Source organism: Phyllostomus hastatus, unplaced genomic scaffold, assembly GCF_019186645.2.
Source record: "Phyllostomus hastatus isolate PE091 unplaced genomic scaffold, TTU_PhHast_1.1 phas_scaffold_28, whole genome shotgun sequence".
Taxonomy (NCBI): Eukaryota; Metazoa; Chordata; class Mammalia; order Chiroptera; family Phyllostomidae; genus Phyllostomus; species Phyllostomus hastatus.
Window position 1 is genome coordinate 9,054,602 of NW_025334022.1, and position 14,199 is coordinate 9,068,800.

The 14,199-nt window shown below is 40.8% G+C and overlaps 1 protein-coding gene across 7 annotated transcripts in view; it reads left to right on the forward strand.

Moving 5' to 3' along the window:
• Window positions 1-397: 397 nt before the first annotated feature.
• Window positions 398-14,199, forward strand: part of MORC4 (MORC family CW-type zinc finger 4) — a 71,440-nt gene continuing 57,638 nt past the window's right edge. For 6 of the 7 annotated variants that reach the window (XM_045817657.1, XM_045817659.1, XM_045817658.1 and 3 more), the window contains exons 1-3: window positions 398-781; window positions 911-983; window positions 7,013-7,145. In XM_045817657.1, the coding sequence (XP_045673613.1) occupies window positions 680-781; window positions 911-983; window positions 7,013-7,145 (308 nt within the window). In that variant the 5' untranslated portion in view covers window positions 398-679. Of the gene's footprint in view, window positions 782-910; window positions 984-7,012; window positions 7,146-7,467; window positions 10,042-14,199 lie in introns of those variants that run through there. The other variant, XM_045817664.1, reaches the window with a different exon arrangement.

A 14,199-nucleotide genomic window follows, 5' to 3' on the forward strand; every position in this document is an offset into this window, starting at 1 on the left:
AACAGCCTATCTCCAGGCTTGCAAACTTTTAAGATGATCTGCCAATTGCCTTCTAGAAAGTTCTGGGTGTTTCCAGAGGCATTTGAGCCAGAGTAGTCAGAATACTTTCCCATCACGTGAGCCTGCTATTTTTGCTATCTATCTAGATAGCATAGGGGGCTGTGGTCTGTAAAACTTGTAAGACTTGTCTTATCCTGCTGGTTTGTCATGCAGCCCAACTGAGACTCTGTTCCAGAAATCCCTACACCATCTCCCTCCCCTCGCCTAATTCCCTCTTTCCCGCCCCGCCCCACGCACTCGCCATCCTCCTCGCACGCTTTCCTGCTGGGCGTTCTGGCCTATGGCAAACGCCAAGAATTAATTAGAGGCGGGGATCAAGGAGCGGCTGTCAGGAGGTCGCCATATTTTTGTACCGCCCAGAAGACTCCGGGCTAACCGTGGGTCTGGAGAGGTGCTAACAGGGCGGGGCTGTGGCTCAGTTTGCGGGCCTCAGCCCCTCTGGCCTGGGACAGGTGGCTGGAGCGCGCCCAGCCCCCGCCAGCTGAGAGTGAGAGTTAGGGAGGGCGGGCCCGGGACAGTCGCCGCCAGCCGCGAGTGCGAGAGAGTGAGCTCCAGACCCGGACCACTGGGGGACTGACTAGTCCAGAGGCAGCCACCAAGTATCGTGGCGGCCAAAAATATGCTCCTGTACCGAAGGGCCACCGCGGGCCCTGGCGCGCCGGGCAGCGGACTGGCTCGTCCAGGCAGCGGCCCTCAGGCTTTTGGGATCCGTCTGAGCACGGTAAGTCAGGGATCCTAGGGGCCTGACCCACGCAAGGGCCCGTGGATGGCGGGGGGGGGGGGGGGGGGTTGAGCGGGGAGGGCCCTGCGGGCCGAGGCCTCATGCGACGGGACCTTCTCTCATCCCCAGATGAGCCCCCGCTACCTACAGAGCAACTCCAGCAGCCACACGCGACCCTTCAGTGCCATCGCGGAGCTGCTAGGTGAGTGGCGAGGGCGGGCCTGGCCTCGATCGCCCAAGGCAGTGGTGCCAACGTGGTGCCGTAGACGCGAGAGGATTGTGTGGAGCTGCGCAGGGTGGGCCAGAGCTGGAGTGGGGGCGTTGAGACTGGCCCCCATTCCACAGGCGGAAGAGGCGGACGGCTTTCTATCCCGGGGCGAGGTTCCTCGAGTAAAGTTGAGGAAACAAGGTGTGTCCAAAGAGTTAGGACTCCTGGGAGGTTTTTCTCTCTGCCTCAGGATGTCCCAGTCATTTTAGGATAGCTTAGTTAATAATCGAAAGGACATCGGGCCCCTAGGCAGCTGGGCTCCACAGGGACTGGCTACTGAAGAAAGACGCCAAGCTACCAAAGTGTAATTGTAGTGAACACAGTAGGCTCACGAGGAAAGGTCCGGAAAACGGAGTTCTTTTACTTTGGGGGCCAGAGAATCTGGGAATGATGGGACATCTCTTATGAGATGACACGAATGCACTTGGCTCTCTGCGAGAGCGGAGGGCTGGGTACGTGGTCCAAGAGCGCCCTCACACCGCTGGAATGAATACTGACCACTTAACCTCTCCTGTCGTTCCACGGATGTTTGCTTTTAAAGCATTTCCAGTTGATCCCTTGAAAGCAAGTACATCAGCTTTTATAGTAGTGTGTTTAAATTCTGTGTGGAAAGCAAAGAAAAGCATTCCTGGATAAATTGCAGCAGCGTACAGACCACACTATAAATGTTACAAAAATACTTAAAGGAGGGAGAGATATTTATGGGGCAAGGTTTGGTTTCAGAGTTCCCCAAATGAGCCCCAGTTCCTAATTAAACAACCGCTGTGGCCATGCAGTGTGAGTTATCTTGGGCAAGAAGTCAGTGGACAGCAGGAGGAGATAGTCAGGAGAGTAATTTGGAAGGGTGACAGGGAACTTTGATGATTGCTTTGACCATAAAACAAAATGCTTACAACAGAATGCTTACAAGTGAAGGGGAAAAAATGACAGTGACACCTTCTGAATCCTAGAGAACAAGAACTATATCTCTAAAATTTTGCACCATGCTTTGAGTGAAACTGCACAGTGGAATGAGATCTATGTGCATATAACTCAAAAAAAGAAAAAGGGCAGGAGAAAGTAACAATTTGTTTAGTGGAGAATGGGATACAGATGTGTTTTTCACTCAGCTCAGCTCACAGTGAAGCTGTGCAAAACCATCTGTATCGACTGTATACTAAGTTTTATGGGTGATTTGTAATTCTGTATGCATATGACTTTTTTTAAATCATTAACTTAACCTAAACCTGGCCTAAGATGTCCCATGTGAGTACAAATTTTTATGAGTATTTCATACACACACACACACACCCCTACACACATATATACAAACACAGAGATATTAAAACCAAATCACAACTATTTGTGGTCATATTAATAACAGAGAAAAGGGAGACCAAAGTGTTAACTGGTAATCCAAAAGTTTCATTGTAGGTTTTCCTTCAACAGTTTTCTCCACCTGTGCATTGATTTTCTAGTGTATCACCCATTGGATATTTATTGGGTACTCACTGTGGGCAAGGCCACCATGGTAGGTATAAAAACGTATTCCTCTAGTAAGGTAGATAAAATATGTACAAAAGGTTTATGATTTGTGTAACAACAAAATAAAAAGTGACGTATCAGTAAAGGTATACACATTGATTGCTTTGGGAGTTCAGTTGAGAGAGGGATGACTTCCAGCTTTCCAGGAAGAGGAGGGTTAGGAAGAGCTTTGTAAGCATGCCATTTGAGCTGAGATTTGAAGGATTAGGACGTGTGGATATGGGTGTGGGGAGGGGAGGGGAGGGCATCCCAGGCAAAAGTAACAACTGCATGAATAAAGGCATGAAAAACACTGAGTAGCTGAGTTTAACAATAGTGTGAAGTTCAAAAATAGTCCAAACTCTAGATCCTTAGAAAGTTTACAAAGAACTTTCACAAATACATTTTTAACTTTACCCTTTGAGGTAAATAGTATTGTCGTTGTTGTTCTCATCCTGCAGATGAGGATACAGAGGCTCAGAGCATTTAATTGACTTTTCCAAGGTCATATGAGTTACATATGTAGTAGGTGGCAGATCCAGGTCTTTTTTACTCCAAGTACCAAGTAGAAGATGAGGTTAGAATGGCCCAGTGGGACCAGGATGTGACTGGAAGGCTTGGATATTTGGCCTTTTAATCTGAAGTTTTTGGAGCAGGAGAATGTCATGATGTGAGTTGTGCGTCAGGAGTTAATCTTGCAGCAGGGTATAAGTTGGATTGGCAAAGAGAGAGACATGACTTTAAAAGACTGCTGAGGAGTTCATCACAATCGAGATAAGAAGGAATAAACTCTGTAAACTAACAATGACAATGGGAATGGAAATAGCAAGATCTGAGAGAGCTTAGGGATGTATAGGATACGAGAGAGGGAAGGATATAAAATGACTTTGGAATTTCAAACTTTTGGTCATTTGAATTCTGATACTGTGTGTGTGTGTGTGTGTGTGTGTGTGTGTGTGTGTGTGTGTGTGGTTAGAGGAGGAAGAATAGCTTATGTCAGAAGATGATGACCTTAATTTTAGGTGAGAGAATACTTTTAGATACTTGAAGGATTTTTGTAGGGCAGCAGCTTAGCCCTGATAATTTTAGGAATCCATGTAGGCCATCCTTCTGGGACAGGAGAAGATGGGGGACTTCTGAAGCACTACCTCAAAGCCATCTCCCCAGTGGAGATAAGTGGGGGTGGAAAGAGACTTGACTTGGGCTTGTCATACACAGTACAGTGTACAGATGATGTGTTACAGAATTGTATACCTGAAACCTGTATAATTTTATTAACCAATGCCACCCCAATCAAGTTGGTTCTTTCTAAGGATTTTATTTTTTTAATTTTAGAGAAAGGGAGGGAGAAAAATATCAATGTGTGATTGCTTGTTGTTCACTGTCTACTGGGGACCTGGCCCACAACCTAGGTATATGCCCTGACTGGGAATTGAACTGGGGACCCTGTGGTTCTCAGGCCAGTGCTCAATCTGCTGAGCCACACTAGGCAGGGCCAATTCAATTTTAAAAACAAAACAAAACAAAAAAAAAACGCTATCTCCCCACTCACCAGCCTGTCTCTTGAGGGAGGCTGTCATGGGACAGTTTCTCATTGCCCTCTAGGTTCTGATGAGGAATGAGGGTTCAGTTACAATGCTTTTTTTAGAAGATCAGAGAACAGATGGACCAGGCTAAGGAATAAGGTAGATTGCCTGTAATCTGGTTTTTCATGGTCTTGCCTAAGTGGTAGGTAAGGAGAGGTAAAGATACTGTCCTCCCACTAAGGGTAGAATGGGCCAGGTTAGAAGAGATGAGACTCCTTGGGATCTGGTAGCACTTGAGATTGTGTGGGCCACATTAAAGGACAAAGACCTCTCAGGATCTGCTAGTGCAGCTCTTGCCTGAGTAGTGGGAGAGGAGTAGGAACTCTCTCATTATCCTACTTGTTCATGAGGCTGGGTGGGTTGGGCCATGGGAGAAAATAGATTCCCTGGTATCTGGCAGCATACATTTTTGGAAGGTTAAGCAACAAGAGCTAGGATTGAAATCAGCCATAAGATCGGTGCTTTGTTATTATTATTTCATTTGTTGAGGCCAAGTGAAAGGCCACTTAAAACTGAAAGTAATTACAAAGCTGAATTTAACCGCTATGACTGCCTCACTGATCTCTTCCCTGCTGTTCCAAACTGACTCTGGCCTCTTGCATGCTCCTTCTTCTCCTACTCCATCAGCTTCCAGCCAAGGGGATAAAATATCTAGCTGCTCCTGGTAGCTAACTTGTACCTCTTAAAGTGCCTCTATTGAAAACCCTGGTGTGTTCCTATAAAGAAGCACCTAGTAAAGTTTGGGCAAAATTTGCAGTACAGAGGGGAAAAGTAAAAGTTATTTTAGAAAGGGCTGCAAGCTGATTTATTGAATGCACTGCTGTGTGAATACGAAATTGGAATTGATGTGTCACATGTTTGAATCATGAATACTCAAATGTTAGAAAAAATTTCTCTACATGCAAAGTTTTTAAGGTAGACATGATGTCCTGTTAGTTGACAAGTTAAAGGTATCATTCTCAATGGCCCTGGCTTTCTGCCAGCAGGAGTGACTGATAGGTCCTAAAACAATTCAAGGCCTGCTTGCCAAGAAGTTTCTTAAAACAATGTGGGCAACTTCGAAATGCTGAATCCTTCTGTCAGTGAAAAAAAAAAACAAAAAACACCTGTTGGCCTCTTATACAGAGTAAAACATGTATTTCTAATAAAGCCACACTTGCACATCCAATTTATAATTCCTGCCAAAGTTGGCACACTTGATCTGCCACATAACACAGGATTTTGGAGCCATTGAGTCCTTCAAGATTGACCCCATTCAGACCCTTTAACCCCCTTCTGAGACTAACAGTGATGCCGTACTGCTGTTATGACTCTTTTGGGGTACCATCAGTGACAGTTTTATCACTGATTCTGGCAACATCATTGTGGCCCTTGATATTAATCTGTGTCTTGTTTTATTTGACAGACATTTCACACATCCAAGTGGTTATAACCTATATTGTTAATTGTATTGTAAAAATTGATATTTTGAATATGTGTAATACTTCTCTTGCTTGTTAGGGATGTTCCCAGTGGAGAAATCCCACAATTTGAATAGTGGTAATGGGGCCAGTATACAGCCAGCTCCACACTGGATTGCTCAGCCCAGCCACCATGGTTATCAGTAAAACAGTATAGGCTGCTAAGGAAAGGGAAATGGGTGGAAGGGAAGATCTCAGCCTTGATTAAAGAACTAGTAGAGACAGGAGTGCTTTAGGAACCTATCCAACATATTGCATGAATTGCCCCCCCACTCAGGGCACCAAGTTGTAATGAGACAGTTGCACCACATGTATCATCAACTAACAATTGTGTAAACTGGCACCTGTGGGAAAAATATGTGGCCAGTAGACAAAGGCTCACCTTGGGTTTGTGAACATGGTGCATATGTTAGAATATGGTTATATTTGCTGTATTTAGAGTCTTAAATAATTAATCTATTATGAAAATTAACTCAGGAGAAACTGTGAAACATTCTCTCTATATTTTTTCTACCTTAATTCTATGTTCTCCATTTAATGAGGGTTGGACAGCCTCAACTTTAAGACTATTACAGAATACCTAGGCAGAATCACTCTTTCTAAGCAAGCCTGTTACCATCGCTGGGATCTAAACAGGCAATTAAGTGTTCTGATTTTAACCTCTTAACTCTTTTAATGCCTCCTAAGCTATAAACAGGGATGATGATAATATCCATGTTCTTTTAAAAACAAATTTTTTTGAGGGTAAGGGAGGGAGAAAGAGAGAGACAAACATCCATGTGTGAGAAAAATATCAGTTGGTTGCCTCTCACACACCCCCAAATGGAGACCTGACCCGCCATCCAGGCATGTACCCTGACTGAGAGTCAAACCAGTGATCCTTTGGTTTGCGGGCCAGTGCCCAATCCACTGATCCTCACCAGCCAGGGTACTGTGTTCTTTAACAGAGGAGGATGCAAAGAAAAAAGTAGAAAATAAATTTTTCACAAGCAAACTGTAATGTGTGTAGTATGCATCTATTTGTACCAAAATTGTGATTTAGCTCTTCTCCAGATCCACCATTTACTGTGTACATTCATAAGTAGTAAAGTGGCTAAAAGACAGGAAGTAGTAAGATGAAAACAGAGCAAAATGCTTTGTATACAGGAAGAGTTATTTTTCTCACAGACTTTGAAGATTGAGGGGAGAAAAGCAGTTTGCAGATCAGACATTAAAATCAGCTTGTAACTGCCTCTGCCATCATATCTATTGTTCCCTAGTATGTGCACTACCATCAAGGCTTCCTGATCACCTTCTGGGACATCTGTGTGAAGGGAATAAAGGACATTTTCTATGTCTTAGGGGCACTGAACTAGAGATTTTAATAGAATGTTAGAAAAAGAGGTATAATATCACAGATTTCTACGTTTTGCAGATAATGCTGTAGATCCAGATGTTTCTGCCAGGACAATCTTTATAGATGTTGAGGAGGTCAAGGATAAATTTTGTTTGACCTTTACTGATGATGGATGTGGAATGACACCTCATAAATTACACCGAATGCTCAGGTAAAAATGTCTTCATTCTTTGTCTCTTGTCTTGAGTTCATGAACAGTAGTTAAGGCTTAATGATTTTCTTTAATATTTTACTTTCCCTTTATTCATTCAACAAATATTTATCGAGAGTCTATTATGTGCCAGGGTACTGGTTATAAAATAGACACTTTTTGCTCTCACAGAATGTACAGCCTAGCTGGCAATTCAGACAGTTAAGCAGTAATCATAATAAAAATGATAAATATAATGATAGGAAAGTATAGAATGCAATAGGACAAGTCAGTAGGGGAACCCAGTCTAATCCAGGAGGTCAGGAAAAGCATCATAGATGAAGTGATATTTAAACTGAGATCTAAGGGTGAGTAGTAGAATTTAGGTAAAGGACAGGGGGCAGGGGATGAGAGTTCAGGCAAAGATAAGAGCAAGTGTAAAGATGTGAAGGCCATCACTGGTCTGAGACCTTCTCTAATTTATATTCACCTAAATTTACTCTTAGATTAGAAGTATTGGAATTTGGATGATCTTTGGATTAAAACTATGAATGTGCCTTGGCATAATCAAGCCCTATGAAAGATAAATAGAAGGCATTTATGCATGCAGTCTTTGAAGGTTTTGCAGTAGAATTTCAGTCAGGAAATTATCTTTTCCAGCTGCTGAGGCTGGTGATATAGAGTTTGTCTAATTACTTGAAAAGGTTTGCAATTGAGAATGTAAGTTTGTACTTCATTATATTCACATGTCACTCAGTGAAAGATGAGTATATTCTTAACTCTTTCCTTGTCTCTTCCTTTTTTAGCAGATGAGATTGATTGCTTTCCATGTGGCTTCCTGAGCTAGTGTGTGAAGGATGAGTAACAATGGAGGGTTTCAATGGAGGAGGGAAAGGGCTTCAAAGTATCAAAATAGAAAACATTCATTTTGTTGTATTTCTCTTTGTAGATATTCTAATTCTGTAACCCTGTTTGTAGGAAAATCCCTTTGATCCATCAAAGAAATGAAATGAAATTTGGGTGTAACAAATTATAAATTTGGTTATGTTTTACCACTCAGCAGTCTATGTACCTTGTGTACCTTCATAATTACAAGAATGTTTGAGGACAGTGTCTAGAAGTGATATAAGAATGTGGCCAGTATGTTGGTGAAGTTATGGAGCTGGCCCTATCTTTTAACTTTTATCTCCTAAAATTAATATTTTATATTAATGTAAATACAACTTTAGATGGGATGGAACCAAACTATGTATATGTCTAATTCTATATGTGCTAGTTTTTTTCTAAATCACTTACCTTCTTACTGACTCCTTCCAGTCACACATTATACCAATGATGTGGGTGTCAGATAGTGGGCTCAGCAGATGTTACCACTTTCCATTTTGCATGTGGAAGTACATTGATGAAAGTTGGCCCTTATAGTTATTTCCAAGGCAGGAGAAAGAAAGAGGATGATTTCAAAATAATTGCAACAATTTTTGTTATAGATTCATTCAACATATTTTTACTGAACACCTATGTGAAAGTCACTGGAGATAAAGTGGTGAACCAAACAGACATGGTTCTTGCTCTCAAGGGGCTGACAGTCTAGTGAAAAATATAGAAAAGGATTGACTAGTACTAATATAGCTAAATAGGCTATCCCACCTAGTGGTAACTGCCATAAAGGAAAAGTACAGTTTCTATGAGAGAATATAACGGAGGGATCTGCTCTAATTTATGGACTCCAAGAAGGCTTCTCTGAAGAAATGATGTTTGGGTTGAAATATGGAGATATGCATCATTCATTTAAAGTTTCATTTCTTTCCTAAGGAACAAAACAGAGCTAAATAGGCAGAAGCCTTTTAGACATAGCAGGGGTTTTTTTGGCATTATCATGTCGACTATGTCTTCCACTAATCTGAGCTAGAAAATTGTTCCTCATATTTAAAAAATAATTTTAGAGATTTTTTAATGAACCCTGGTTTATGTATATGTGCTGGATTTTGTTTCTGATTTTATCTTAAAACAAACTTGAATCTGTTAGAAGGTCCCATTTATTTAGAAGAGATCATTTAATCCCATCGTAATGTCTACCCAAGGATTCCACTTACCACAATTTCTTTTTTTATTTATTTTTACAAATTTATTTATTTTTAGAGAGGGGAAGAGAGGGAGAGAAACATCAGTGTGTGGTTGCCTCTGGTGTGCCCCATACTAGGGACCTGACCTGCAGCCCAGGCATGTGCCCTGACTGGGAATTGAACTGGCGACCCTTTGGTTCACAGGCCCACACTCAGTCCACGGAGCTGCACTAACCAAGGCTCTTTTTTAAGTAATTGAACTTTAGAGGTACCTTTGCAAGTTATTGTTAAGTATGTTAATTTTTCTGTTATTGGTTTGGGGGCATACTACTTTTATAATTGGAAAAATAATAGAGGTGGCTATACAAACTTATTAAGCCTACAGAAATTCTATTTGATTTGTAACATTTTTATTCTTCTTTTAATTGTATTTTTCGTTGAATATTATTTTGTGTTAGTTTTAGGGATACATAGTGGTTAAACAATCATATACTTTACAAAGTATTCCCACCAAATCACAGTACCCAGCATACACTGTTGTTTGAATATTATAGACTATATTGTCTATGCTGTGGTTTATACCCCTGTGACTACCGATTTGTATTTCTTAATCCCTTCACCCTTTTCACTTCCCCCATCCTCCCTGTGTTCTCTGTTTCTATGAGTGTTTCAATTTTCTTTGTTTATTTTGTTCTTTAGATTCCAGATATAAGTGAAATCATATGGTATTTATCTTGCTCTGACTGACTTAGGTCGCTAGCATAACAAAAAGGAGCATTTCTATACCTGGAAAAGGATTTTGGGGAGCAAATCCAAGAAAATCTCAGACCCATCTCAGTACCATCCTTATTCAGGTACCATTCAAATTCCTCAATGTCACTGCTCCTACCAGCTCTCTCACTATACCCTGCCCTGTTACTAACTTCTGTTCTGGGCACACCCATTCACAGCTTTTTTTTCCTTTTAAATATATTTTATTGATTATGCTATTACAGTTGTCCCATTTTCCCCCCTTTATTCCCCTCCACCTGCCTTCCCCCCCTAGTTCATGTCCATGGGTTGTACATATACGTTCTTTGGTTTCTACATTTCTTTTACTATTCTTAACCTCCCCCTGTCTATTGTGTACCTACCATTTATGCTTCTTATTCCCTTTACCTTTTACCCGTTCTCTCCCCTCCCCCACCCCACTGATAACCCTCCATGTGATCTCCATTTCTCTGGCTCTGTTCTGTTCTAGTTGTTTGCTTAGTTTGTTTTTGTTTTTATTTTTTAGGTTCTGTTGTTGATAGTTGTGAGTTTGTTGTCATTTTACTGTTCATATTTTGATCTTCTTTTTCTTAGATAAGTCCCTTTAACATTTCATAAAATACGGGGTTGGTGATGATGAACTCCTTTAACTTGACCTTGTCTGGGAGACACTTTATATGCCCTTCCATTCTAAATGATAGCTTTACTGGATAGGGTAACCTTGGATGTAGGTGCTTGCCTTTCATGACTTGGAATACTTCTTCCCAGCCCCTTCTTGCCTGTAAGGTTTCTTTTAAGAAATCAGCTGCTGATCTTATGGGAACTCCTTTGTAGGTAACTGTCTCCTTTCCTCTTGCTGCTTCTAGGATTCTCTCCTTCATTTTAATCTTGGGTAATGTAATTATGATGTGCCTTGGTATGTACCTCCTTGGGTCCAACTTCTTTGGGATTCTATGAGCTTCCTGGACTTCCTGGAAGTCTATTTCCTTCACCAGCTTGGGGAAGTTTTCCTTCATTAATTGTTCAAATAAGTTTTCAACTTCTTGCTCTTGTTCTTCTCCTTCTGACACCTCTATGATTCAGATGTTGGAACTTTTACAGTTGTCTCAGAGGTTCCTAAGCCTCTCTTCATTTTTTTGAATTATTGTTTCTTCATTTTGTTCTGGTTGAATGTTTATTTCTTCCTTTTGGTCCAAACTTTTTATTTAAGTCCCAGTTTCCTTCCCTTCACTGTTGGTTTCCTATACATTTTCTTGACTTTACTTTTCATAAGCTTCACTTTTTCCTCTATTTTGTGACCATACCCAACCAATTCTGTGAGCATCCTGATTACCATGTTTTGAACTGTGCATCTGGTAGGTTGGATATCTCTTCATTGCTTAGTTGTATTTTTTCTGGAGTTTTGCTCTGTTCTTTCATTTGGATCATATATTTTTATGTTGGTATACCTGTTACAATGTAAGGGGCGGAGTCTTATGTGTTCACCAGGGCAGGGAACCCACTTTGCTGCATGTTGGCACTGTATGTGGGGGAGGGGTCCAAGAGGGAACAATGCAGCTTGCTCAGTTCTTACCGGCTTTCTGTTACTTCCCTGTCTACCCACAATCAAATTGTGCCCTTCTGGTAATTCTCAGGTGGGTGGGTTTGTGTACATTCTAGGACCCCGTGGGTCTCTCCAACAAACTCTCCTGTGAGGCTGGGAGTTTCTCCCACTGCTGCCATCCCCACAGGTTTTTTCAATTAGAGGTTTGAGGCTTTATTTCCCCATGCTGGAACCCTGGGTTGTGCAGTCTGTCTTGCTTCCCAGTTGTTCCTCCCGGTTTATCAACACACAAATGTGGGACCTCCCATCTGCCAGCCACTGCCTTGCCAGGAGTCCTTTCTGTCTTGTCTGCCTGTCTTGGCCCCTTCTACCAGTCTGGATGAATGTTTCTTCTTTAACTCCTTGGTTGTTGGACTTACATATAGTTCAATTTTCTGGCAATTATAGTTGTTTTTTGTTTGTAAATTTGTTGTCCTTTTTGTTGTCTGAGTAGGCACAGTGTGTCTACCTATACCTCCATCTTGGCTGGAAGTTCACCAATTTTTAACATTTCTTATAATCTTTTCCACATTTCTACCTCTTTATGCTAATCTTCCTATTTTGAGACTAATAAACTAGTTATGTAATTGTAGCAACAGTCTCTCCCATAAATGAAGAATTTTGTGAAAATTGAATTAAAAAGGATAAACCCATCATTGACTTTCTTTATGGTTCACAATTAATTCTCTTTAGGTTCTACAGGTTAGTGTGTGAACCAGCTAGTCTATATATTCAGCTGTCTTTTTTCAGCAAGGTGGAAAACCTCTTCTTTCAGATGTCAAGTATTAGCCACAGATCCATGGATTGAAGGTATTTGCAAACTCTTCTCAGAAGTGCGTTTCTTAGTAGTTCTTTTCTAAAAGAACAGCCAGAGAATAGTATGCTTAGCAGTCTTTCATTTTTTCATATTGCATATTACATCACCAATATGTCTAAGAAACAGCAGTGCCCACCCTTGTATGTCCATGGATTTGCTAATGTTTGTTTCATTGGTCAGAGTCCCAATTTAAATTCACTTCTCTATATTCTAGAGTCTTGATATTTTAATAAAGTCAGGAACAAGCTGCTGTCTTCTTGTATTCTACTCAAAGAGCTGGTATCCAAACCCCCTTGATGTGTAAACACTGTTGTCTCTTATATGAGAGGATAGAATAGGACTTACTGAAGAGAAACCACCTATCTAAGCCAAGCTATCTCCATGGGAAATGAGTAAACTGTACTGAACTGTAGAAAATTCATCAACAATGAATTATTGTTCATTATGTATTGTTCAAATGTATTATTTATTGTGAGGGCTTTTATTTTAGACAGTTTTTTGGTTTGTATCTGGCATCCATTCTGCAATTTTCAGTTAAGTAGAATACCTAACATGGAACTATTAAGTGCAGACTGGTTCAGCCACTGTGGAAAACAGTGTGGAATTTCCTCAGAAAACTAAAAATGGAACTGCCTTTTGAACCAGCAGTTCCACTGCTGGGAGTATACCCTAAGTACCCTGAAACACCAATTCAAAAGAACCTATGCACCCCAATGTTCATAGCACAATTTACAATAACCAAGTGCTGAAAGTAACCTAAGTGCCCATCAATAAATGAGTGGGTCAAAAAACTGTAGTACACTTACATGATGGAATACTACACAGCAGAAAGAAAGGAGCTCCTACCCTTCGCAACAACATGGATGGATCTGGAGAGCATTATGCTAAGTGAAATAAGTCAGGTGGTGAAAGACAAATACCATATGATCTCACCTATGTTGATTAGTGGAACCTAATCAACAAAACAGGTGAGCAAAATATAACCAGAGACATTGAAATAAAGAACAAATTGACAGTAACCAGAGGAGTTGCGGGGAGAGGAATAATGGGGAAAAATAGGTGAAGGTCAATCAAGGAACATGTGTAAAGAACATATGGACAAAGTCAATGGGGGTAGGATCAAGGGTGGGACGTGGAGATGGGTGGGGTGTAGGGGCATGGTGGGGTGAAAATGGAGACAACTGTACTTGAACAACAATAAAGAAAAAATTTTAAAAAGAACACATAGGAAAAATTAAGTTGAACATAACAATTATATCCAGAAGCTTCCAGATTCTCCCTTCTCATTATTCTTATCCTTTTCTATTTCTGGTCTGTCCCTCCCCTACTACTACTTTCTCAACCTCATATAGTCATTTGGTCTTCTAAAACTAAGTAACATAATCAGGGTTTATACTCACAAAGGGGAAAAAAGATAGGTGACAGAAAAGGCAGGAATGGCTAGGAAATTAAAAGAGTACTATATAGTCTCTCTACTTTCACCACTTGCCCTTGACCACCTAATTAAAGCTTTTTGTAGCATAAGAGAAGGTTTGAGTTCCAATAACCATACAGATTCATTTAACATAGTACGTTACTATTTATAAAGAGCCCTGAGTTTTAGATGTGATATTAAATCTGAGGTAGAGCTAGGGGATAGCACCTGACAATTCTCAGAGTGACTTCTAGAGTTAGTTTAAAATTCAGGTTTAAATACTACTTCATATATATTGTACATACTGTATATAATTTAATCCTCATAATGACTGCATCTTTTCTAGCCATTTTTTTTCATAAGAGGAATAGATATGCCTGACTCTTACCAACTTCTCTAAGTTTATTTCCTGGAATACTAAGGGCCATAGTCAGCAGAAATGAAACATT